Source organism: Eulemur rufifrons, chromosome 7 (genome assembly GCF_041146395.1).
Source record: "Eulemur rufifrons isolate Redbay chromosome 7, OSU_ERuf_1, whole genome shotgun sequence".
Taxonomy (NCBI): domain Eukaryota; kingdom Metazoa; phylum Chordata; class Mammalia; order Primates; family Lemuridae; genus Eulemur; species Eulemur rufifrons.
Genome location: NC_090989.1, coordinates 257,327,768 through 257,355,522, shown reverse-complemented (window position 1 = coordinate 257,355,522; position 27,755 = coordinate 257,327,768). Strand labels below are relative to the sequence as shown.

The following is a 27,755-nucleotide window of genomic DNA, read 5'->3' as shown; positions in this document are numbered from 1 at the left end:
AAATGTGGCCTGATCTGCATACAGATTGTTATATTTTAGAAAGCCCATGTTCATGTCCATAGAAAATATTGGTTTTCAATATATTGAAATAAAATGAGATTTTTTAAATATTCCCTAAATTCCAAATTACTGTATTAAACATCAAATCTAAGTATGTATTTGTCCTTAAAGGAATAACATGATAAAAACAATATTTGAGAATGATTACTCTCATTATTGTGGGTAGACTGTTGTGAAGCAATGTGAAAGAAACTAGCAGAATAGAGGGGGGTCAAATCAGTCAAGGGAACAGACAAATTAATTTCAAAGAGCAATCAGGAAATGTTAACAGAGTTTTTGGTAAATTCCTACTAGAAAAAGAAAACGAGAGAAAGGAAATAAAAAGATGACCCCCCAAAAGGAAGCTCTTCTTTCCTTTCAATATGCTTCCCAAGGAAAGGAAAAAGTTTTAAAATGATATGAATAAAGTTGTTAAGGGAAGGGGTAAAGCCAAAGGCTTCACTAAGCAAAAACGATTTCTCATTTGTAGAAATGATAGAGAAGTAATGAAAAATAAAACTAAGAAACAACAAGAAGAGAAAGAGTACAGCTCAATCTAGAACAAAGGCACTCTTTGCAGTCACTTTATCAGATACATGGTGTCCCCAAAATCACCATACATAGGGAAAATGGGAAATTGTAACTAATGTACCTTTATTTACAAAATATTCATCACAAAATTTGTCCTTTGTATGGAGACTTTTGGGACACCCTGTATTTTAAAAAAAGTGTCGATGATGGTTTCTAGTGGGAGTTGGTTGGCAAACTACAGCTGTGGGTCAATCAGGACCATGGCCTGCTTTTGCACACCCACCAGCTAAGAATGGTTTTTACATTTTTAAAAGGGTGGATGTGACAGAGACCAGGTGTGTGACCTGCAAAGCCTAAAGTATTTACCACCTGGCCCTTTACAGAAAAATTTCACCCACTCCTCATTTAAGGGATAAAAATGGACAAAACTAGGATGGCAATAAAATAGAAATGGTGGTTAATGGAACAGAGTATTATAGAACTGCTTTAGGAATGAGAAAAAGCTCCCCAACAAAGGCAAGATACCATGCCAATACAGTACGAAGAAACAAGTAATCACTTGTTTAACAAATGCTATTGTTTATAAAAGGCATTGCAGCTCAACAAGGAAATACCTTGATCAAGCGTATGAAAAAGACAGTGCTCCTCAGTGGGATGGTACCACTGCATCTAAGACTAAGAACTATGAGAACAATCACTACTGTTTTCAACAGCATACGTGGAGAGAAAATTAAATAGCCATCTCAAGTCCAGCTCAGTGAAACAATGATCAAAGGAGAAAAATATTAGACTCCAGAGGCCACAGATACTACTGATTATAGTGATTACAGCTGTTCGCAGATTGGCTATAGTAGCAGCGGTCAGGATGTCCAAAGCAGAGGAGCGTGGAAAAATGAAAAGAAATCATGCTCTAGTAAATATGTCAAATTCAAAACATCTAACAACCATTTACTCTGTACCTATTGGGTGGGTATAGTCCCATTTGCCTCAGTGAATCCTGACAAATACAAATTATCAATAGAGAAACTGAATATAAAGTACGTTTAAAAGCCCCAGATCAAAAAACTAATGAGCGGCTGAGACTAGTATTTTCTCTATTCATTATAGCTGTTACATAAAATAAATTATCTTGGCATAGAAATTGCCAAATAAAAGGAGGTAAAAAGGTTATTTTCCACGTTTAACCTGAAAAATCTCTACCATATTCACTTCTTCCAACTCCTCCACTTTTCTCTCTGACACATATGGGACACTCCTGCCTTGGGGCTTTCCCTTTTCCAGGAACACTTTTCCCCAGACAGCCACCTGGTGCCATCCCTCACCTCAGAGTTTTTTCTCTAATCTTAAAAGAATGGCTGAAAAGTAAATCACTAAGCAACTATTTAAAAGGTTAGAAAATCCAATGAAAGCAAAAGGCAAGGAAATATATATAAACAGAAATAAAAAAGTCACAACAGAGAAGATTAATAAAGCTAAAAGTTGGTTCCTTGAAAAGACTTTCTTTCAAATAAATAAAGCAGGCTTTTCTGAAGGTTTTTTTCTGAGAAAGAAAAAGAAAAAGAAACAGCAAAAACAGTATCAGAAACGAAAAAGACTAAAAACTTAGTGGGGATTATGATTTAAAAGGTATAAAAGGTTATTATAAATAACTTTATGCCAACAAGTTTGAAAACCTAAGTGAAATAAATTTCAAAAAATGCTATCAAGTTCTACCAAAAGAAGAAATAGAAGCTGAATGATACTGTAATCATTAAAAAAAAGCTAAATCAGTTGCTTTTAAAAAATCCCTTAAAGACAGCATCAGGGACATGCACCCTGGCTCATCCCTGTAATCCCAGCATTTTAGGAGGCTGGGCAGAAGGACTGCTTGAGGCCAAGAATTCAAGGTCAGCCTGGGCAACATAGTGAGATCCTGTCTCTACAAAAAATTAAAAAAAAAAAAAAAAAAAAAACTAATAGGGTGCGGTAGCATGCACTTGTAGTTCCAGCCAGGAGGCTGAGACAGGAGGATTGCGAGAGCCCAGGAGTTTGAGGTTACACTGGACTATGAGGTCACCACTGCACTCTAGGCAACAGAGCAAGACCTTGTCTCTAAAATAAATAAATAAATAAAGATAGCATCAGACCCAGGCATTTTTAAAAAGATAATTCATGAAAACATTCATTTCAATCATTCAATAAATAGATAATTTTGTTCTTATACAAAGTCATCCAGAGACTACGAAAAACACTCCCCAATGCATTTTAAAAGGCCACATAACCTTAAAAACTAAACAAAAGTAACAAATAACTCACTGAATAAAAGACGAATCCATGAGTCCTGATAGACAGATAAGAAAATCTCATCCTTACAATCGACTGAATACCAACTAATAATACATAGTTACAAAAAGATACTGCAATCATAAAATAAAATACTACGGAAAATGAGCTCTCTCAGAATAAAAATAAGCTCCTTGAAATTAAAAATTGCAGCAGAAATGAAAAACAAAAAAGGACTAGAAGACAAAGTTGAAGAAATCTCTCAAAAAATACAACAAAAAATTTTTTAAATAGAAAGCAGGAAAGAAAAGAAAATTAAACAACTAGTCAAGGATGTTCAACATCCAAAAAATAGGAGAACCAGAAATAGAAAAGAGAGGAAAAGAAATCACCAAAAAACTAAGGAAAATTTCTCAAAACAAAAGTATCTAGGAAAGGGCACAACACTGTGAAATTTCATTATACGGGGGACCAAAAGAAGATTAAACAGGCTTCAAGAGAGGAAAAACACAAATCACGTACAAAGGATCAGGAATCAGAATGGCTTGAGACTTCAAATGGTAACACGGGAAACTATTAATAGAAGACAATAAAACAAAGCTTTCTTAATTCTGAAGGAAAATTATCTCACACCTAGAGATATGCACTTGCTAAGTTATTAATATAAATCAAGTATTAGGTGCAGGACAAAAACAAGGCCTCAAAAGTTTTTAAAATATTATACCTTTTCTCAAGAAGCTATTGAAAGAGGTAATAAAGTGGGTGAGTAAAACCAAGAAGTTAAACAGCAAAAAACAGTATCCTACACAGGAGAGAGGAAAAGAAATTTCTAGGCTAATATTTATGGTATAATAAAAAATATATCTGTGGCCACGCACAGTGGCTCCTGCCTATAATCCTATTCTCCAGGCAGGAGAACTGCTTGAGGTCTGGAGTTCCAGACCAGCCTAAGCAAGAGCAAGATCCCGTCTCTATAAAAAAAATAGAAAAATTAGCCAAGTATGGGCATGCGCCTGTGGTCTCAGCTATGTAGGAGGCTGAGGCAACAGGATTGCTTGAGCTCAGGAGTTTGAGGTTGCAGTGAGCTATGATGATACCACTGTACTCCAGCCGGGGAAACAGAGCAAGACCCTGTTTCCCCCGCCCCTCCAAAAAAGTATTTGGTCTTTGTTTCTAGTTCCCAGCACAGAGTTCCAAAAAACTCTGAGAATTTCCTGAGTGATAGGAAAGTCTTTATATGCTAATGAATGACTCATAAGTAGGTAGGTAAGTCACCAGAAAAACGAACCACAGCCATTAGAGGGTTAGAACTTCTGCCTCCCAGCTCCACCCCACTCCTCCCACCTCTAGGAAAGAGACCTGGGCTATATATTGAATTCAATCACCAATCGTCAACGATTTAAACAAACATACTTATGTAATGTAAAACTTCAGTTTAAAAACTTGGAACCTAGCACTCTGGGAGGCCGAGATGGGTGTATCGCCCAAGGTCAGGAGTTTGAGACCAGCCTGAGCAAGACCGAGACCCCGTCTCTACTAAAAATAGAAATTATTTGGACAGCTAAAAATATATATAGAAAAAATTAGCCAGGCATGGTGACATATGCCTGTAATCCCAGCTACTCAAGAGGCTGAGGCAGTAGGATCGCTTGAGCCCAGGAGTTTGAGGTTGCTGTGAGCTAGGCTGATGCCACGGCACTCTAGCCTAGGCAACAGAGTGAGACTCTGTCTGAAAAAAAAAAAACAAAAAAAAAAAACTTGGAAGGCGGAGGGTTTGGAGAGCTCCCAGGTTAGTGACACATCCCCATGCTGGAAAAGTAGCACATCCTGGACTTCATAGGAATAAAATTGCCCTTGTAAAATTAATAAAACTAAATTGTTAGGTTTTTAACAAAAGCATAAGCTTTGAGTAGAAGCATAGTTAAGTATTAGTCAGTTTGCCTTATAGTCTAGTTCTTTTTTTTTTTTTTTTTTTTTTGAGACAGAGTCTGACTCTGTTGCCCGGGCTAGAGTGCCGTGGCGTCAGCCTGGCTCACAGCAACCTCAAATTCCTGGGATCAAGCAATCCTACTGCCTCAGCCTCCTGAGTAGCTGGGACTACAGGCATGTGCCACGATGCCCAGCTCATTTTTTTCTATATATATTTTTAGCTGTCCAGATCATTTCTTTCTATTTTTAGTAGAGACGGGGTCTCGCTCTTGCTCAGGTTGGTCTTGAACTCCTGACCTCAAGCGATCCTCCCGCCTTGGCCTCCCAGAGTGCTAGGATTACAGGCCTGAGCCACTGTGCCCGGCCACCACTTACTGTTTAAAAGTCACATAGCCCCTGTCACAAGGTCCTAACTTCTATAGATAACAAAATAACATATTTTTATTGAGACAGGGTCTCACTCTGTCAACCCAGCTAGAGTGCATCATCATAGCTCACTGCAACCTCAAATTCCTGGACTCAAGTGATCCTCCTGCCTCAGCCTCCCATACAGCTGGGACCACAGGCACACACCACCACACCCAGCTAATCTTTGTAATTTTTTGTAGAGACAGGGTCTCGTTCTTGTTCAGGCTGGTCTCGAACTCCTGCCCTCAAGTAATCCTCCCACCTGGGCCTTCCAAAAGTGCTACGATAACAGGAGTGAGCCTCCATACCCGGCCAATAGACAACATCTTTAATGTTAAGAAACCTCAAGTTTTCCGTTTGAGATATTTTCCAGATCCTACATTCCAATGGGTCCACTGACACCAGTCAGTCTGAAGATTCCTACAAGGAACTGACTCAGCACGGGAATGCAGTTTCTTCATTTCCCTGCCCCATGACTTTACCCCACTTCTCGACCATTCAGCAACCCCCAGCTCCTCAGCCCCCTCCCTGCCAAACTTTTCTCAAAAACCCTAGCCCAGAACTCCTTGGGGAGGCAGATTTGAGGTTTTCTCCCACCTCATCCCTTGGTGGCCTTCCAACTATTAAACTCTTTGCTGCAACACCTGCTGTTTCAGCATATTGGTCTGTTACCGCACATCGGACAATTAAACCTGGTGGTCCTATGAGAGGAACAAAGGTTTCTGAGCTCAGGACCCTTCTGGATCTCACTTTATGTACCTCTTCATTTAGCTATATATTTGTATCCTTTACAAATAACCAGTAACAGTAAGTGTAGTGCGTTCCTGAGTTCTGTGAGTCATTGTAGCAAATCATTGAACCTGAGGGGAGGTCATGGGAACCCAGAAATTTGTGATCATCTAGGTAGAAATGGAGGTTGCCTAGGGACCTCATTTGTGGCTGGTTCTAAAGTGGGGGCAGTCATGTGGGACTGAGCCCTTAACCTGTGGGGGTCTACACTAACTCCAAGTAGTTACTGCCAGAATTTAACTAAATTGTTGGACACCCAGGTTATGTCACAGAATGGGAGAACTGATCGTTGTTGGAAAAGATACTCTAATGAAGGAAGCGCCCAAGAGGGCAGCTATATACAAGATGTAAAAGGCCATCAGGCCACAATGAAATACTTTAACTCTGTAGACAGCTCTGCTGACGGCTGTCGTTACCAAGGCACCCAGTGCTGCCATATCCTTTTTTCAGCCAGAAGACACAATGCCCAGGTAGGCACGGCCCATATTCTTATCTGCACTTGACAGTAAGGTGATGAAGTTCCTGCTCTCCCATCCATGTCCTGCTACCTGAACCAACACAGCACACTCATTTAACTGACATACTCCTCAGAGCTAGAGGTAGACTGTGGTGAGATTAGAAGCAGAAAACACAGAGCAGTGACTCCAATATCATGGCCTTGCCCACTGACTTCCCCAAAGGGGGAACCTTATAAAGTCTCTGGGCAGCCGCACACCAAACTCCGACTCAGAGGCTGTTTAATGTGTCTTCTTGCGTAAACCTTCATGCAACAGTGGCACTACTGCCCTTTCCTTCCACATCTAGTTTAATACTCAGTACTGGAAATGATGGCAGTATTCTACTGGGTACTCTATGTGTTAGGTACATAGGTGTTTTTTAATTTGTATTCCTTAAATTGCACATGTATGTTTTAAACACTTCTGTATGCAGTGTACATTTTACAATAAAAATTTTAAATAAAGTACAGAACTGTGTGTATAGTGTGCTGCCATTAGTTTAAAAAAAGAAAAGGAAAAGAATATATGTACCTATTTGCTTGCACATGCATAAAATACCACTGAGAGATTAAACAAGAAACAGATCACAGTGACTGCCTCTAGTGAAGACAACTGAGTGGCTGGGAACAGGAGTGGGAATGAGACATTTCACTGTAGAGACTTTTAAAGCTTTTGAATTTCTAACACTGTAAATTTCAAAGGCATGAACGCATACATGCATACATAAATAAATGAATAAATTCAATGACTTCTATGTTTTAGCTCCATAATTTTGGCAAATCACAACCCTGAGTCTTTAAAATTATGAGGGATATTACTTCATAACACTGCTGACAGAACCAAATAAGATTTTGAAAAAGCCTTTTGAAATCTATCAAATACTATGCACATCTGAAAGGTATTGTTATTACTGAAAAACATCCACTCTTGCCCTTCCTTTCCGCTTACTCTATATAGAAGGTGACATTTCTTCTCAATATAGTACGTTTATTTAGCAGTTAGGAAAACACTGGCTTAAACTAATCCATATGAAATTATTTAGACTTAACAAACACCTAATGAAGCCTGTGGACTGCCACTAAGTCAATAATGTCCTATAAAGAGACCCACCGAAGACACCCAATCTTCTGGTAAGTTTACCCAAGATAGAAATCAGCAAGACCAAGTTCCTGCCCTCAGGGAGCCCATAATCTGCTACTGATACCAACAGTATATTAAGTGCTATGCAGAGACTGTTTTTTAAAACAAGGAGGAACACAGCATACCATCACCTAACTCAAAAACTGCAGAAGAGAGCAAGGATGGCTTCCAAGAAGAAGTGGTGACATTTGACTTAAGTCATGCTCCATTTAAGTCCAGAAAGAGAAGTAGAAGTTAAAACAAGCAGATAAGCAGGGATGGGACTCCAGGCAGAGGGAAGAACAGGGACAAAGTGGATAAGAAAAGTGTCAAATAGTAATAGGGCATTCAGAAAACTGCAAGAGATTATGGGATGTAGAGCTCTGCATTCTAAAAAACAAACCTGTCAAAGGACACAGTTACTGGTAACCGTCACGGAACTTTCAGAACGTATTTCTGAACAAAGGAGCCTGTCATTACTAATATCCAGATTATACTTTGGATAAAATAATCTTTAATAGTGTTGATGTTAAAGAACAACACAAAATTATTTTTCCATTGTAATCTAAAGGGCCATGGCAGGAAATTACTAAACGTTAACAGTCTTAAAAGCCTAGTATTTTATACATCCCAAATAAGGCAATGGTAAAGGATGAAAACCATCATCTCTGATTAGAAGGAAATAAGATTAGAAGAATAGAAAATAATATAAGAGGTCCTTCTTAGGCTTTTTTAAAAAAAGTGTATGAAGCGTCCAGAAAGGAGGATATAATGGAGGACGCAAATGTATAGCTTTACTCTATTTAAACAAGGGAAAAGGTTTCATTGCATCTTCTGAGGGACAGATTCATCGCATTGCAATACTGACCAGGAATCTGTGTCAAAACAAAAAATAGTCCCACAAATGACAAAGATATCCAGCAGGTAGATTAAAGTGCTTATCAATGTTGTCTGTCATATTGCAAATCTATATGATTCTCTGAGCAACTGAGATATTTATGTCACTCGGGGAAAAAATGGAAACAGCATCTTCAAAGAGGAGACTGACATCAAAGAAGAAGAGCAGGGACTATTTCCATAAAGTGCATCACAGACAAAGTTCAAAGGAATAATTCGAGGATTTTTACAACTCACCTGTATTGGCATTATGCCTGATGATTCTACAGACTCCTCAAATCATTCCTGGGCAGGGATTTAGGTCAGGTATGTAAAAGGTACTGATGTGGAGGAGTCCTATGATTATGTGGCCTCACTGTCCAGAGAAACAGCTGATGGCTATCTTGCAGCAATAACTTCAGCCTTGGACAGATTAGAAATACTGTGTAGAAAAAGAGGGGATGTGGTACTAAGAACATATGGTTTAAGAAAAATAATTTGCTATAAAAGAGATGCCGTTTTCAAGTTTTAAAACTAAGTAGAAAGTCTATTCATTGTACTTCACACAATGGTCAAAATGGAATACTGAAACCCAATTATGAAGGGATCACATTTCTTGCAACCTCACCTACCTACCTCTAGGTATAAATTTGAGAGGTAAGCATTAGTGAATATAGCTGTCACAAATCCATGCAAAGCCTACAATGCCATTGGACACACAGAGTGTGCTTTAGGAAAGAAGGAGGAAAAGTCTCTCAGAAGCAAAAATAATTTAAATTATAAATGAATTAAAATAGCCACTGAGCAGATGAGATACAATACGTGCAATAAATAAAGTTCATGCACTTCACTCAGAAGAACCTATATGTTCTTATTTTGCATTTAGAACTTATTCCTACATTAGAAACAGTTCCTACAAGAGTACTGTTTCCTATTCCAGGGAAGCAGAGAAGCAAATTAAAAGTTGGGGGCATCTACAGTCAATCTCATTGCAAAGGCACACTGAAAGCACCTAGAAGCAACTGCTAACAGCCTGGCAAGGGAGAAGAAAAATTATTTTTTAAAAAGAGATACAAGAACTCAAAACATAAAGTAGAATGGAGCCTTAAGTGTAGCAGTGAAACAACCACCCACACTTCAGTGGCCCCTAAGATCATAGTATTACACAGTGTGTGCACAACAGCATAGACAAATTCCTGTAATAAGACCTATATTCTGGTTCTGCTGCTTAAGAGCAAGCCATTCTGCATTTTCTGAACTCACCTTCACCTGTAAACTCATGGTAATACTTACTCTACTATCAGACAGAACTGCCAGGAAAAGCTGAAAAAAATTTATGCAAAAAGCACTCTGAAAACTGTAATATACTATACAATATATAACATGAAGAATGTTAAAATATGTTCTGTATATTCTGTTTAAGAAGGCAAGGAAGTATGTAATATATTTAAATCAATTTCCATTTAAATGGCTAAATAAAAAAATAGCACTTCTCTTAATAGCAGAACGTTAACTTACATGGTACCACTTATCCCCTCCACAAAAATGCCAGATTTTTTTTTTTTAACAACTGTTAGCAAGAGAAAGAGTTTTTAAATGCAAGAGAAATATTTTAGCTGCTCTTTGGAAATGAGATAGGTTGGACAGCATTTCTTCTGACAGGAAAGACATTTCAAAATGAGGAAAAATAAAATATGTTTTAAATGAATATTCATACCTTAAAAAAATTAAATGAAATGTATTTATAGAGGGATATTTTCCAAACTGTAGATCATAATCACTAGTAGTGGGTTCCTACCAGCATTTTTAAGGAAATAGGGTAGAAAATATTAGAGGTCATTGCATTTAATAAAAGTAAGTATTATTCCATAGAATTTTGTTTTACTTAGTACGAATTAGTACCATGTGCATGTATACAGTAGTGCTGGGTAACAATGTGAATGTGTTGTTTCTTACATGGGGTATAGTCAAAAAAAAGTCTGAAAGTCACTGCTAAGAAAGCTGATAAATAGGCATCTGTTTTCTAGATAGTGGCTAAGGACTAACAGAAAGAATTTAAAAGTAGCTAATACTGAGTAACCAGGAGATAACAAGGAAGTAAAGAAATCACAGCTGGGACCAGACTGATGGAGAGGAGGGTAGTGTTTTATTTTAAAAAGTCACTGGGCAGCAGTTCTCAAAGTCAGAAAAAGATAACAGCATTTCTTCTAGGATTTTTTTTCTAATTTTTTTTTTTTTTTAAGACAGGGTTTCACTCTGTTGCCCAGGCTAGAGTGCAGTGGTGTCATCATACTTCACACCTCAAACACCTAGGCTCAAACCATCCTCCTGCCTCAGCCTCCAGAGTAGCTGGGACTGTAGGTGCAAGCCACCATGCCTAGCTAATTTTTCCATTTTTTATAAAGACTGAGTCTTGCTCTTGCTCAAGCTGTCTTCTAGGAATTTTTTAAAAAGGAAAATTACAGGGAGGCAGATGGTAAGAAAAGCACTATATTGGAAGCTATGAGAATCCACCCTCTGACTTTAGTCCTCAATGTCCTCATCTGCAAAATGAGAGGATTAGACTAGAGGATAATTATTAAGAATCCTACTTAACACTGATTCTGATGGGAGTTTATAATAATTAAATCATGACATGAGGACTTGGATTACAATAGAGCTTTTGTTCTTATTAACTAAAAGTTTATCTTTTAATGAGAAAATTACCTGACACCATAATAAATAATATGACTTTATATAAAAATATATAAAAATAATTTTATATTTATATAAAAATCAAGGCTTAACACTTGTATTTCTGCATTGCTCAGTTTTCCATACCTAAAAGGTCTACCTGGACAGGTAAAAATTACCCTTAGATAAGCATGTTACTATTCACCTGGTGGCAACCATAAAAAGCACATGAAAGGTGCCTTGAGGGAGTTACATAACCTCCATATACCTCTCTTGGTACCATGGCACATTGAGAAGATTAAAAAAAAAATAAATTAAATAATCATTTAGATACATTTACATTGTTAAAACAGCTGATCAGTAATAAGTGTCTTATATACTAAAAGATCAGATGTTCCTAAAATTTCCATTTATCTCTTTCCATATTAAGATCAACTATTTTAGCTTGCTCATTTCTTTTCTAGATAAAGGTATCAATTGCTTCCTTAATGTTTTCCTATTATTATGTCAATTTCCTTGCCTGATCTTGGCTGGTTTTCCCAGTCTATGTGCTCTTTAACCTACTGGTAAGAGCCTGCATGCTCCTTATTACTGGTAAGCCCTTCACTGTCTGTGCCCACTTCCTTGTGCTCAGAGCCTATATCTGCAAAAATAGTGGTTGCAAGCTCTCAGATAAATAGACACATACAAAATATTCAGGACATACAACAGAGTTGCTCTTACTGGGAATAGGCTACATATTATATTATGAGGAGGTGTTTACATAAAGATGTGTATTTTATCACACAGATGTCATATTTGGGGCCACCTCTAAGACTAGATGGAATCTGTTTTACTTCAAAGCAAAAGACCTCCATCTTTTACAATTTAGGCATGAAAAATGATAACAGAGAAATGTACAAAATAGGCCTCAATAGGGGTACTGTCAAAGGAATAAAAACAGACCAACAGACCAAGCTAATCAATCAGTGACAGCTATTTTGACGCTGAATGCTACTGCAGAACAGTTCTAAGGAAATATACTGAAAAGAACTAAATTACCTACAAAAATAGAGAGAGAGAGGGAGACACACACACACACACAAACACATACTATGGTGTTTCGTCATGCCATACCATTAGTACAAAATAAGAGGAAGGTAAAGCATAATATCTACTAGCTGTTCTCTATGTAAGTCCATACTGCTCATCATTTCTCTCTTGTTCTACACACCAGTAGCTGCTTGGAAAACATGTTCTCCCAAATCAAACCACTCTGACTGAAATGGACAGACACAGGTCAATCCAAGTGACCAACATGTAGAAACACAGTAATTCAGGTTTTGCTGAATTCACTTTTTACTAAACTTGCTTGTCTTATGCCAAAACAGAGTAAACTCAGGTTTTGCTGTATTTACTTTTTACTGAACTTGCTTGTCTTTTGCCAATTTTCACCTACTTTGAAATATGCACCAAGTAAACTATCAGACATTTAATTTTACTAAATGCCATCCAAATAGTTGATTTGGTACCATAATACTCAAAACAGAGTGATCTTGATTTCTAAAATTCACTTTGGGCATTAATGCTAATTATTTTTTAATGCTAATTATTAATAGATGACATTACTACAGCTCAAAGATGTATTTAAGGGCTGAATAAAAAAACATGGAACTGGAAAATACCAAAAATATGTACAAGTAAGGAAGAAAGCACCAATCTCTATAAAATAAGTTATGTTTTAAATATGCACTAAGTGGAAATTGAGGAAGTGAAGATCTACTTGTGCTATCATGTCCTGAAGCCAGCATTTAAGCTTTCAGAATCAAATATGCAAAAAGCAAGCACCATAGAAAAATGAAAGAAGGATGAAACTGAGAATAAACAAGATAGTAATGAAAGGAAAAACCAAACATGACTGTTGATAAATGTCTATATTATTACTATTCCACCAAAAACCACCATTTCTTAGAGAGTGAATGGGAAATTGGACAGACAATGCTGTCAGCTATAAAACTCACCTTCACGAAGGCTGAACATGAGTGAGAAAAATAACATGTCAGCAGCTTGTACTGAAATAATTTTAATTATTTCAGCATATAAAACATTTAATTACTATATCTAAAATTTTGAAACAGTTTTGGATTTTTCTTAATACACTGAAATATGTGAAAGGTTTCTGTATAAAACTGCAAAGTTAAGGGAAAAAAGCTGTTTATTATAGATACTAATTGAAAGTGTAACAGTAGGATAATTCAGAGAATAATAGCAGTTTTGATTAATAAAATTAGCACTTGGTCCAAAACATATAAAACTATCAATTAAAAAAAGGCATATGTAAAACCAAAAAAACTATAAGTGGATTCTCATTCTAAAAGATAGCACTTAAACTGATTTAAATAGATATAGTATTAAGAAAAAAGTCAATACACTAGCATTAAACAAAAAAATACAGAAGCCACACACAAAATATACAGAATCAGATCATTAATACCTTTCTACAATGTAATCATAGTGATGATTACTCTCTAAGTAAGTTTATCCCTTTCCCTCAGTGAACTCACCCAACATTTTCTGCATCTTCATCACACTCAGCTTTGTATTTGCAAGGTCCACACTTGGAGTGTTTTCTGTGAACTTCTGCCCCTGACCCTTCCTCTTCTGTTTAAAAAGAAAAATCAAATTTTCAACCAAATTTCAACCATACCTGGGATCCTTTCCAGATATGCTTCATGTTTTCAGTAGCCATAATCCTGTTTTGGGGGAAAATGCACCTGAGCTCTTGAAAACAGTCACTTCCAAAATTTATCAATGCTTGAGTCTACATCTGTTGCCAATACTGAGCATGACATAGTCCACGAGGAAAAATGAGTATTGGTGCTAGCAAAATAATTCCTTGAACTGTACACAGGAATAATATAGTAGGATTGATAATGAACTACTTTTAAAAGAAATACCATTATATAACATTAAATAAGAGAGAAGAAAAAAAAAACATGAGCAATAAGTTTAGTCCTGTGATTACTGTCCTACTGAGATAAGCCTGTGCAATGCTGGTTGGCAGATAAGTGCTTGACCACAGTAAAATATAACTCTCACCTTTTCCTCACATCAGCTTCACACCTGCCTTTCTAACTACATAACAACTAGTATCAGTTAAAGGAAATATTTATCTCCAAATTTTAAAAAGGATAGGGGCCTTTATAAAGGACTTTCCCCCTTTTCCTACCTGGCTACTTAGCACAGCCCAAAATACCCCAGTGCAGAAGTATTGGCTCCCCTATGACCAGCACAAAAAACTGTGAATACCACTAGCCCCCAACTCAGCTCATATCCCACACTCAAGGGGTCCTACATTTTGTGGGTCTCAACTGGAGCGGACCACACCCTGATAATCTCAGACCGGATAGGGAGATCAATTCTGAGGACAATGTAAGGATTTCAGTTTATTCAAGGGATTTCCCTGAATTTGGTTTAGGAAAAATTACTATTCAGGGAGTGTCCACTGGTAGAGAAAGTGTTAAAAGGAAAGTACACAGATCTACCATGTCTATTTGGTGATAATTCTAAACTTCTGATTTTTGGTGTCTGCCTACACTTTAAGTAGAAATCCTTCCCAAATTTCATGAATACTCCCAGATTCCAGGGATCATAATCCTAAGTAATTCTGAGGCCTCAAAACATCATGATGCCCAGAAATACTATAACTACAAAGAGCTCACTAAGATTTGCATATTAATATGAGCAAATCACTTAGTCTTTCTAATTTATACTCCCTAAAAAAAGGGTCAACCTGCATCCTCAGGGCAAGACATCTAGTATTGTATCATATAAGCAAATCTTGAAATCAACTCTCACTTCTTTAATATAGGAACAATGACAGTTTCCTAACTGAATACCTGACCACAGGGGCTAGACCACATGATCTCTTAAAATCCGTTCCAGTTCTAAGGTCTAGGATTTATGATCTGATCCTTCACATATGATTATGAACCTTCTGCTTGAACATGTCCGCTTAAATCAAATTCTATTGTTCAACAGCTTTAATCATTTTTTTAGCTGAAACTGTCATCCTTGAACTTCTTCCTCATGACAGTTCTATTCTCTAGGTGACCTTCAAAGTTTCTTCCAACTCTGAAATTTTAGGATTCTATGAAATGCAGAAGACTGGAATAAGGTTTGGATATTTTGAAAGGATTATAATTACAGTTTTCATTTGCATAAGTGTGAATTTCCGGAAGTGAGTGTATGTCAAACATTATTTTGCATACAGTGGATATTCATTAAGAATTATGTCCTCAATAGACTACGATATAGCTTAGGCATTCTCAATTTTGATCATTTATACTCTATTATATGTTGTTAGCAAATAATAATTTTTAAACATCAGAAATAATTCATATATTTGTAAAATAAAATCAAAGACATAGATATGAAATTTTTAAAGGTTTAGATTAAATTCTAAATTCCACTAGAATTATTTTGCAAGTCTTCCATTTTCTACACTGAACTCACTCTGGAGTTTTTTAACCCTATACCTTAACAATTCCTTCTGAGCAAAAATTTGGAAGCAAGGGGTGGGAGAGAGTTATAAATACTCTGGTCTAAGCTAAAATTACTTGTGGGGATGATCCTAAGAAGTCACTTTGATACAACCTCAATTGCACAGAGGCTACAACATTTTCCCCTTAGTCTGACAACAAATCTTTAGTGAAAAATGCATGAAACAAGAAGGCCTGGGGCTGAGGGAGATAGACGGGTTAGGGGTGATGGCTATGTGGTGCAGGGTTTCTTTCTAAGGTCATGAAAAATCTTCCAAAATTGATTGTGGCAATGAATACACAGGTCCGTGAATATACTAAAAGTTACTGAATTGTACACTTTAAATGGTGAACTGTATAGTATGTGAATTATATCTCAAAGCTGTCAAAAAGAAAAAGCGAAAGAAAACAAATGCCCTTTAAGGGTTACGCTTGAAACCTACCTCCCTCTCCAGATCCAGATCCAGTATCTGAGAAGAAAAACAAAGAATGAATATGAACATTGTTCCTGCAAATTCCTTTTTATCAAATAGTAAAATTTCTTATCAAAAATAAAACTGATATCATCCTCATAGAATCCTTTTCTCATAAGTTTGATATCTAACAGTTTATCCTTATTTTATGCCTCTCTTGAAATATAAATTACTTAGACACATAATCATCTATATCTCATACATCTTTGTAGCCCACTAAGAAAAATACCCAGGTGCTTTGCACAGAGTAAAGACCAATAAATCTTGTAAAGTAAATGGCTAAATATAAAGAATTAATTTTAATCTGTTCATTTAAAAAGTAAAAGAAAATTTTAATTTTGTTAAAGCTTGAGAAGAATAATGAGTAAGCTGCTTTTATTAGAAAGACAGGAAAGAACTTTGAGTCATGCTCCAAAAAATGTTCTTAATGAAATCTGTAGATAGAGACCAAAAGCCAAAAGGTAAGAAAAGCCCCAAGGTTTAGGAAGGAAAGAATCACAAGGTCAAGGTTTTCGTATTACTGATGAAATTAACTTCCTCTAAGAAATCTGATCAGAAGGGATCTCACCTGACTTGCTATTAGTGAAATTAAATAGAGCCTCTCTCAAAGTTATCAGAAAGAACCCAGGTTAAAATGTAATTAATGTAAAAAATTTAGTTTATAATCCTAAAAGAGACAATATATAGGACAGAATATGTTAAAAAGAGGGTTATGCTAGTATGGAGCCATTAAAAAAAGCAGAGAGGGCAAGTGAAGAATGTAATACTTTATCCAGTACTTTCCAGGAGAGAAGAACACCCTGATCCAGAGACCCCATTCCAGTTCTCCAAATTGTTCTTTGGAGTAGCAGACAAACACCAAGTACAATACTGCTCCCTTCCCTTCAAGCTCCTTCAGACAATAATCAAATTCCCAGGTACAGTAGAAACAGGAGGAATTATATAAATGTATATTGTAAGTAGTACCAATTGTAAAATCTTCATGGGATCTTATGGAAAGTCTTAAATTGTGTTCAATTTGGATTAAACAACCATAAAATCATGTCTTCTCTGAGTAAGGAGAACAAAAAAGAGGAAGGAGCAGTAAAAAGAAGAGGAAGGGAACTCTAAATTGTTTTATGACCAAACTTTTCTTAGGAAAACACCTCCTTCTTACTTCTATTCCACATACATTGATTGGGTACATATTATGTGCCAGGCACCATGGTAAATGCTAGGAATAAAATGACAAATAAGATAGCGCATGAAATACTCACTCTCAATCTTCTGTTCAACCTATTTCTAATTTTAATAATATAAAAATCTTACATCTCCCTTTATCATTTAGAATGCCTAAATAAATACTGTGACTACTCTGATAATGAGGTAGAGTTCTTCTTGTAGATTATATTTTATAGACTGTGCACATGACTCCCTGAGATTATGTTAAACTTCCCTAGGGAGGACATGGTTCCTTCCCATCGAGAAATCACCAATGTGGCTAGAGGCACATAGGTCAGATAAATGAAATGCAGTATGGTGTATGCACAGAGAAATATACAAGATGTGAACAAACTAAGCAAGGAGATGTAACAGAAGAAAAATTTCACAGAGGATAAAAGGCTTAAGCCCAACCTTAAAGCATAAGGAGTTTTCAAGTAAAAGAGAATGATATTTCTAGCCATAAAACTGGACCCATAAAAGACCAAATGACACAAAAACACTGGCCCACTCACCAAATAATACAATCAATATAGGGCATTATAACTTAGCTCATTCAATCCTTGTTTAACAACCGCAGGAGATGATATCCACTTAACAATTTAGGGAATTGGGGATCAGAGAGGCTAAGTGACTTGTGCAGGGTCACACGGTAAGAACTATTTACTTTAAAGCCTGGTCTTTTAACCCTAGTGCATTGTTCTTTCCAATCTACCACTCGGCCTCCTGATGTTTAACATTCACTGCCTATCAAAGCACTTGGTCTTTTAAACACATCCCCCTCATAACTGACGCTAAATTTGGGATTGGTATGCACTCCATATTCCCCTTTAGTTTCTATATCAATCTATGAACCACAGTGTACTTAGAGATGTATATAAGAACCACACCAAATGATAGTCTATTAGCCTAAGAACATAATAATTTCTCCAAGCACCTAATTATTTAAAGAATTTGGCCTTGCCCAAATAGAGGTCTGGCATTTGCCCTCAGCTTCTGGAAAGTAATCTATGTCATACCTGATAGGAGTGTCTTTGTAAGGGAGAATGCTGACCACATCAGAACTTAGGGTGGGGCCAGTCACACCCAACAGTCTTAGGGTTGGGGCTAACTACACTAGAAAGACCAATCATACAATTTAGAGTCGGGGCTTTGGGTCCCACCATATTAGTGCACCTGGAGTCTGAGGTGAACCATGTGGACAATCAACCAATTAATCATAGTTATGTAATGAGCCCCCATAAAAACTATGAATACTAAGGCTCAGGCAAGCTTTCCTGGTTGGCAATGTTCCATGTGTATTGTCACACGCTGTGAGCAGGAAGAGTTAACACTGTCCATGACTCCACTGAGAGAGAGAAGCCAGAAGTCTCATGTTTGGACCCCTCCCAGAATCCACCCTATGCATCTCTTTCTTTGGCTGACTTTAACATGTATTCTTTCCCTATAATAAATCATAACCATGCATTTAACAGTTTTCAGCGAGTTCTGTGAGCCCTTCTAGCAAATTATTGAGTCAGTGGGTGGTTTGGGAAACCTCTCAATCTCAGTTGGTGTCAGAAATAAGGACAATCTTGAGGACTGTGCCCCCTAACTTTGTAATTGGCCCTAAAAAATCTTCACAATTAGTAAAAGGGAGACTTTTGAGCACTGTAATATATAGGAAAAGAAAGAAAGTAGAAATCACATAAGAATAGTTTCTACCTTTACTATTAACCTCCATACTTCTAATTACAATACCTTACCTGCATCCCCCTACACCCAAATACAAACAGAAGTAAGAAACTAACATTTATGCCTCCCAAAATTAACCACTACCAATTCAGGAAGGAAAAAAAGATGGAAATAAATACAAACAGCTTGGAGGGAAGAGGTGGCAGAGAGAAAATAGAAGAGCTTGGAAAGAAACACAACCTGGGATGCTACTAATAGCTTTCTATAGATATTCCTCACTTCTTCCAAAAAAAAAAAAAAAAAAAATCAACAAGATAGATCGCATATCATTCCTCACCCCAAATCTTATTCTGTCTAATGCTCAAACCATACAGCAAAGGACACGCAAAGTCCCCACAAAAAAAAAAAAAAAAAAAAAAAAAAAAAAAAATGTAGTGAGAAGTAACATAATCAATACAAGACCACCTGGGGTTAAAAAGTAACAACATAAAATGGGGGCAAAAAACAGCTCCTCCGCTACCCCACACAATCACCACCAATCCGTACAGCAGTGTTGAGAATACACCTCTGACAAAAGCCTTCCTTTTATGGAGGAACCATTTCCAACACTTATTCAGAAGAATATCATACATACCAGAGTAGCATGGTCCTCTTGCTACTACTGTTATCTCTTTCTGGTGCTTACAAGCAGCCCTTCTGAGAAAGCATTCATTTTGATAAGTGTCCCCGTTTGATCCACAGACAGGAATGTAATTTGTATGGCACTGCAAAAGAAACAAAAATAAATTCTCAGAACTAAGCATGAATATTAATAGTTTATTTCAAATTCATGAATGCAATACCATAGCATTATGACATACTTCCACTACTGAATAGTCTGTTCTTTTTCCTGGTTTAAAAAAAGAAGAATTATGCTACTTCTTCATATCTTTTTTTTACATTCATAATGAAAGTACCAACTATCCATGAAAATGAGAATGAAAATCTCTACTCTTGCTATGAAAACCCATTAAGATAATAAGAGGAAAATCTTGACAGTGTTTGAAAGAGTGCTACTTATGTAATGTCATTTTATTATTATCAAAATTCATTTATTCATTTGAACCTAATCATGAAAATAGAAAAAAATTCATTTATTCAACAGCTCTAGTAGGCCAAGTGCCAAGGAAAATGCTATAGAAGACACAACAAAATATAAGATGATCTCTGTTCTCAGACATCTTACAATCTTGTTAGAGAGCCATCCAAATAGAAAATATATATATATTTAATATATATGTTGCAAAGCTAGATCATGCACCAATCAACTGTATAGACAATAAGTATAATACCTAATATTTATTATTGTAAGCTGGGATATCTAAGAAAAGCCTTCTCAGAGAAAGTAGTCTCGAAGGATGAGTAGAAATAAGACAGATGAAGAAGAAAAAAGGTGATACAGGTTTGAGAAATTACACTGGACTTTCAAGTTTTAAAACCTTTAAAACTTATACATATCAAAAATATCATAAATGACTAAAATTTTAAAATCTAGAGAAAACATTATAACAATACATTATCATTACTTAAAAAGGGATCATATGAATTAAAAAAAAAAGACCAAAGACACGAAATATTTACAGAAAAATTACAGCCAGTTGATGTATAAAAAATGAATGACCTTCACTAGCAGAGTTGTACACTAAAATGAGATTTTATTTTTAACTTATAAAATTGCCTGTTAGGCTGGGCTCTCTCCCCTATAATCCTAGCACTTTGAGAGGCCAAGGCAGGACTGTTTGAGGCCAGGAGTTCTGACCAGTCTGAGTACCATAACAAGACTCTGTCTCTACAAAAACTAGAAAACATCAGCCCTGCATGTGGTAGTGCATGCTAGCAGTCCCACCTGTGCCTACGAATTTGAGGTTAGAGTGAACTACGATGATGGCAGTGCACTTTAGCCTGAGCAACACAGCAAGACCCTGTCTCAAAAAAAAAAAAAAAAAAAAAATTAAAATAGGACATTTTTAAAAATTCAATGAGGTGGCCTTCCCAATACACCAGCTGTGGTAATCTAAATTGGTTCTACTTTTGAGGAATATAATTTCTTTTTAAGTGTAGCTAGGACTATAGGTGCAAGTCACCATGCCCGGCTGGGGGACACAATTTAACAATAGGTTTCAAGAGTCCTAAAAAAGGAGCCCAGGTTCAGTGGCTCACACATGTAATACCGGCACTCTTGGGAGGCCGAGGCAAGAGGATTGCTTGCTCAGGAGTTCAAGACCAGCCTGAGCAAGAATGAGACCCCATCTCTGCAAAAAAAAACCAGAAAAAATTAGCTGGGTGTAGTGGCACACAACTGTAGTCCCAGCTACTTGGGAGGCTGAGGCAGGAGGATTGCTTGAGCCCAGGAATTTGAGGTTGCTGTGAGCTAGGCTGACGCCAAGGCACTCTAGCCTGGGCAATAGAGTGAGATTCTGTCTCAAAAAACAAACAAAAAAAAAAAAACTTCTAACTAATAAAATATTTTATAACCAAGTTGATTTTGCTAAACATTCAGTAACAGCAGAATCTTATATCAACTTTTATTAAAATTAAAATTTTACCTTAGGAAGGCTTCCTATATTCATCTAATTTTTCATGGATCACATTCCTTTATTCTCTTTCCCTAAAATTTATACAATTAACTAGTATGATGTCTGCAGGAGTTAATGTTACTTTGTAATTATATAATACATAATTAGCAAAGGAGACTATAAGCTCCAAGATGTCAAGTGCTAGTCTATGAACTTTCCAACCCAATTCTCTTCCCTCAACAAATGCTTAATGACTTTATAACATAGTGCTCTCAAAGGTGCCAATATTGCCCCCAGAGGTGAATGTCCCTACGAGGGTATTTTTTGTTGTCACAATGATAGACATTACTGTCATTTCGCAGGTGGATTCCAAGGATACTAGATGTACTGCAAAGGAAAGGACGATTCCACACAATAAAGTCTTATGAGCACCACAAAATTTCAAAATGTCTTTCTGTCCATTCCTGTAGGAACTATGGTAAGACTTACCATATACTATAAACAAATCTGGTCTATTATACCTTATCCTAATATTGGTTTTTATTCTAGCATCCACTATATCTCTACTTTTTTGTTTTCATGTATTTCTAGGAAATCGCTTCTGATTTTTTTTAAATCCAAACATTCATTATAAGCAGACATGAGCATCAGATTATATTGTCTTCTAGTGTAATCATACCCAAGCACTTACATTCTGAAATATTTATTTTATTATAAATTACTTTTATTTCTCCTTTATATTGCAATCATACATTATATTCATTTATTTAATTACGTATTTATGTACATTATATTATCTATGAATTTCATTTAAGGATAGTAAAGAAATGGAATATAAATTACTGGTTATTTTCAAAAGCATTGACTCTGACAAGACTGAGAATCTTAACATTTGTTAAACAGTTTCTATCTAATAAGCACTGGGCTATAACTTTAAATGTCCTATCAGACTTAAATATCATAACAACCATGTGAAGCACATGGCTCAATGCTTAGAGCTAGGGCTCTGAAGGAAAAAATGTTTGAATTACAATCCTAAGCCTACCATCCATGTGACTATGGGCCTGCACCAGCACCATCTTCCCCATTCGCACAATAGTAATTATAAGGGTACATACCTAATAAAGTTGTTATAATTAAATAAGAGAACCTACCTTTAGCATTTATATCTGGACATGGCAAATTCTCAATAAACATGAGCTGTTTTTGCTATGTTGAGTTTTAAGTATTTGTCCACAGTAACAGCTATTAAGTGGAAGAGACACAATTCCTCTCAAGTGATGTACTTTAACTGCTACACACTCAAGTTATTCAGCAAGGTCTTGCCATGTGTCATTTGGTGGTAGTTAGCAGGGCACTTAATGTCCCTGAAATTTAACCTCACAAGCACATACATAGGTGGAAGAGATGGAAGTAGTAGACCCACTCTTCCTTGGTCATTCTCAGTTTCCGGGAGTCTCATTATGCTTATGGACAAATTAAGGGATCTGGACAGTTTTAACAACACACAATTTCTAACTAATGCACTGATGCTGGAACCTAACTCTAACCTAAGGTCTGCCTCCTCTACACTGCCTCCCTTACTGGGAGAAAGAACTCTCATACACTTTCTCTATAGCCAGAAGAGTGTGATGATAATGCCAGCTATTTTAAGTAGTTCAGAAAGACATAGCCGTGTCAACTCTGGAGCCACATACATTCAAGCATTTACTGCATACCCACTGTGTGTCAGGAACTGTGCTGAATACAATGGATAGAAAATTTTAACAAGGTTGTGATAGTTAATTTTATGTGTCAACTTGACTGGGCCCCAGGGTGCCCAGATTAAAATTATTTCTGGATGTGACTGTAAGGGTGTTTCCGGGTGAGATCAGCATTTGAATTGGCGGACCAAGTAAAGCAGACTGCCCTCCCCAATGTGGGCGGGTATCATCCAATCCATTGAGGACACAAACAGAACAAAAAAGCCAAGGAAGAAAGAATTCTCTCTCTCTGCCTGACTGCTTGAGCTGGGACATTAGGTAGTCTCCTAGTTCTGATGCCTTCAGTCTCAGACTGGTACTTACGCCACTGGCTTTCCTGGGCTTCCTGCACGCAGATAACAGATTGTAGGATTTCTCACCCTCCATAATCAAATGAGCCAATTCCTTATAATAAATCTCTTTCTCTCTCTCTCTCATTCATATATATCTATACATACACACACACACACACACACACACACACACACACACTTCCTATTGGTTCTATTTCTCTGGAGAACCATGACTAATAATACAACAGGGTATGGCACCTAGCAAGAGCAGACATTGATAAATTCAGGAAGAAAGGCACATAGTCCAGAGAATTCCAGATAGAGGAAGAAAGAAAACAGGGGGAAAGTCACAGGCTCTACTCTATACAAAGTTTTGTTTTGTTTTGTTTTGTGTCTGTATGTGTGTATGTGTGGGGTTTTTTTTCCCCCTTTTCCCTGAGACAGAGCCTCACTTTGTCACCCAGGCTAGAGTATAATGGCGTCATCTTAACTCACTGCAACCTCAAACTCCTAGGCTGAAGTGATCTATTTGCCTCAGCCTCCCCAGTAGTTGGGACTACAGGGGCACACCACCACGCCCAGCTAATTTTCCTACTTTTTGTAGAGATGGGGGTCTCACTCTTGCTCAGGCTGGTCTCGAACTCCTGGCCTCAAGTGATCCTCTGGTCTCGGCCTCCCAAAGTGCTAGGATTACAGGCGTGAGCCACTATGCCTGGCCCTCCATACAAAGTTTCAAGGGGAAAACACAATATTGATCATTTTTCTTTGTACAAAATTGATAAAAGTGCCTTCGTTTATATATGTAGCAAGATTATAACTCTTATTAGCAGACTGAAAAAAAACAATTTTAGACTTTTATTTAAAATCCTGTTATTATCTGTTAAAACATATTTAAATCATGTCCCAGAAAGCTTATATTAGCACAGAAAGCATGCTAAATCATGAGCAAGTTTTTTTAATGAATTGAAAATCACTGCTAAAGCATCCAACAGAGAAGTGTTTAATGGGCATATAGGGTCATTGTTTTTAAGCTGGTAACAACCTAAGTTTAACTTGAACAGATTTGTAAGTTTACAGGAAGAGAAAATGGTGAAGGGAAGGTTCACTTAGCAGCAACATCAAACTATGCTGTAAGCCCTTAGGCAGTTTGCTCCTACAAAGCAAGGAAGCTGCCTTAAACGTCTTTACATCCTCAGCATCTAGCCTAATATCAAGCACAAAGTAAGCACTGGATAAATGTCTACTGATCTCAACTCCTAACTTATATTTTCCTTCTCTGCTTTGCCATAGGTAAGAATTCATGGGATTCAGACAGATCATGGGAGGATTTTCTAACTGTTCAAGTACATTAAAAAGGTCAAAAAGGCTATTTATTTATAATCTCAGAGTTTTGGGGAGAGACTTTCAAAGAATGAAGAAAAGCAGAACTATGAAGAACTATGAAGATAAACATGATGTGAAAATTTAAAACTTCTTCATGTCAAAAAATTTAAACAAATAAAATTAAACTAAGACACACAATTATTATTTGTCAATTAAAAATAAGTAATAAGGCCGGGCGCGGTGGCTCACGCCTGTAATCCTAGCACTCTGGGAGGCCGAGGCGGGTGGATTGCTCGAGGTCAGGAGTTCGAGACCAGCCTGAGCAAGAGCGAGACCCCATCTCTACTAAAAATAGAAAGAAATTATATGGCCAACTAAAAATCTATATAGAAAAAATTACCCGGGCATAGTGGCGCATGCCTGTAGTCCCAGCTACTCAGGAGGCTGAGGCAGGAGGATCACTTAAGCCGAGGAGTCTGAGGTTGCTGTGAGCTAAGCTGACGCCACGGCACTCACTCTAGCCTGGGCAACAAAGTGAGACTCTGTCTCAACAAAAAATAAATAAATAAATAAATAAGTAATAAAAAAGAAAAACAGAAAATGAAACTGGGACAATTTTCTTTAAAATATAGAATTTTTTTGTAATCTATATAAACTGAAAAGAAGTGATTTATGTACTTAAAAGGGGAATTAAAATATATATTTGTTTATATACACAGAGTATTTCTAGAAAGAAATATAAGTAGTAACAGATGTTGCCTCTGAGAAGAGCAACTGATAGTCTGGAGTAGAAGGAAGATATGTTTTTGTTATATATCTTCCTACATTGTTCAAGTTGTTTACTATGGATATACATTACTCTTTAAAAACACATTGAAACAGTAAGTACTCATGACAGCTTATGTGGTAATGGATATAAAATGCTTAACATAGTAAGCAATATGCAAGTATTCAAATATTTTATTGTACACATATACACACATACATATATATGTCTTTATAAATCAACACAAGGGAAAAACAAAATACCCCAAAAAAACAGGCAAAGAACATAAAATATTAATTCACCAAAAAATGGTCAATAAATATACAGTATACTTGCAATTTCTCTAGTAATCAAAGGCAAATAAAAAATTTTTTACCATTCAGATTTATTACATTTAAAAGGATAGCTAAAATCCATTACCAAGAGGCTGAGGGGAAACAGGCAGCCTGATAACATTGCTATTGGTGAGAATGTTAATCTGCAAATCACATCCACTGGCCCAACAATTCCACATCAAGGAGTTTAACCTAAAGAAATGTTTAAGGCAGTTGGAGAGAGGGCCCCAGTCTTCCCCATGCAAGGTGGCTAAATATACAAGATAACCCACAATCTTTCTGGTTTGATGTACCAGAGGACAGAATTCAGACCAACCACAGCCACTGGAAGGTGTGAGAGAAATCCCAGAAAGGAGAAAAGTCAGAGGGGAGTCCCAGATTCTGTGTGTAAACTCAGAGCAAACTTCTTGCTGATCCCTGAACTATACATGGAGCAGACTCTAAGCAGCCCCACCAAGACTAAAAGGAATGAACTGGTATTCGTGTTGCTGCCCACCACAGAGAAGACAGAGTCTGCAGTTTGAGTTGAGCCAATTTAACTGTTTCAAAATAACAATATTCTTCAAAGGAACCTAACAGAATTCGGACACTCTAAAACGTATCATTCACAATGTGTAGGATAAATTCAAAATTACTCTAATAAGAAGAAACAGGAAAATACTATCCTTTGTCAAATGAAAAAAACAATCAATAGAGTCAATATCTGAGATGTCCCAGATACTGACATTAGCAGACTAAGATTTTAAAGCAGAAATAATATCTATGCTCAAGGCAAATATGCTTCTAATGAACAAAAAGACAAGAAATCTCAATAGATAAATAGAAACTATAAATTCTAGAAATGAAAATTCTGAAATGAAAAACTCTGGATGGGAAGAATGGAGATGACAGAAGAAAAGGTTAGTGAACCTGAAGATAGGTCTACAAAAATTATCTAATGTAAAGAACAGGAAGAAAAAATATTGAAAAGAAAAAAATGAAAGGAGCCTCAGGGAGCTTGGGACAGTATCAAAAGGTCTAACATAAGTCAGTGAAGGGCTGGGCGCGGTGGCTCATGCCTGTAATCCTAGCACTCTGGGAGGCCGAGGCGGGAGGATCACTCGAGGTCAGGAGTTCGAGACCAGCCTGAGCAAGAGCGAGACCCCGTCTCTACTAAAAATAGAAAGAAATTATTTGAACAGCTAAAAAAATTTATAGAGAGAAAAAATTAGCCAGGCATGGTGGCACGTGCCTGTAGTCCCAGCTACTCAGGAGGCTGAGGCAGTAGGATTGCTTGAGCCCAGGAGTTTGAGGTTGCTGTGAGCTAGGCTGATGCCACAGCACTCTAGCCTAGGCAACAGAGCGAGAATCTGTCTCAAAAAAAATAAAAATAAAAAATTAGTCAGTGAAGCACCAGATTAGAAGAATGGGGAGAAAAAAATATTTTAAGAAATATTGACAAAATATTTCCCAAATTTAATGACTAACATGAATTTATAGATTGCAAAAGCTCAGCCAACCCCCAAGCAAGATAAATTAAAACTATGCCAAAGAACTTCATAGTCAAACTGCTAAAACACAAAATAAAGAGAAAAATCTTGAAAGCAGCCAGAGAAAAATAACACATTATATACAGGGGAAAAACAGTTCAAATTATCACTGACTTCTCATCTCATTCTGGGTAAAGCCAGCTTCCATGTTTGCAAGGAGCCCCGTGGAAAGGCACTCATGGCAAAGAACTGATGTCTCCAGCCAAAAGGCAGCAGAGATCT

The 27,755-nt window shown here is 36.8% G+C and overlaps 1 protein-coding gene across 1 annotated transcript in view; it reads right to left on the bottom strand.

The window, feature by feature from the left end:
• TMEFF1 (transmembrane protein with EGF like and two follistatin like domains 1) overlaps window positions 1–27,755 on the bottom strand; it is an 81,959-nt gene that overhangs the window by 32,408 nt on the left and 21,796 nt on the right. Inside the window, exons 3-5 of the mRNA XM_069474484.1 lie at window positions 19,625–19,754; window positions 16,087–16,113; window positions 13,667–13,763 (exon numbers count right to left, since the gene is read on the bottom strand). Coding sequence (XP_069330585.1) covers window positions 13,667–13,763; window positions 16,087–16,113; window positions 19,625–19,754 — 254 coding nt within the window. The remainder of the gene's footprint in view (window positions 1–13,666; window positions 13,764–16,086; window positions 16,114–19,624; window positions 19,755–27,755) is intronic.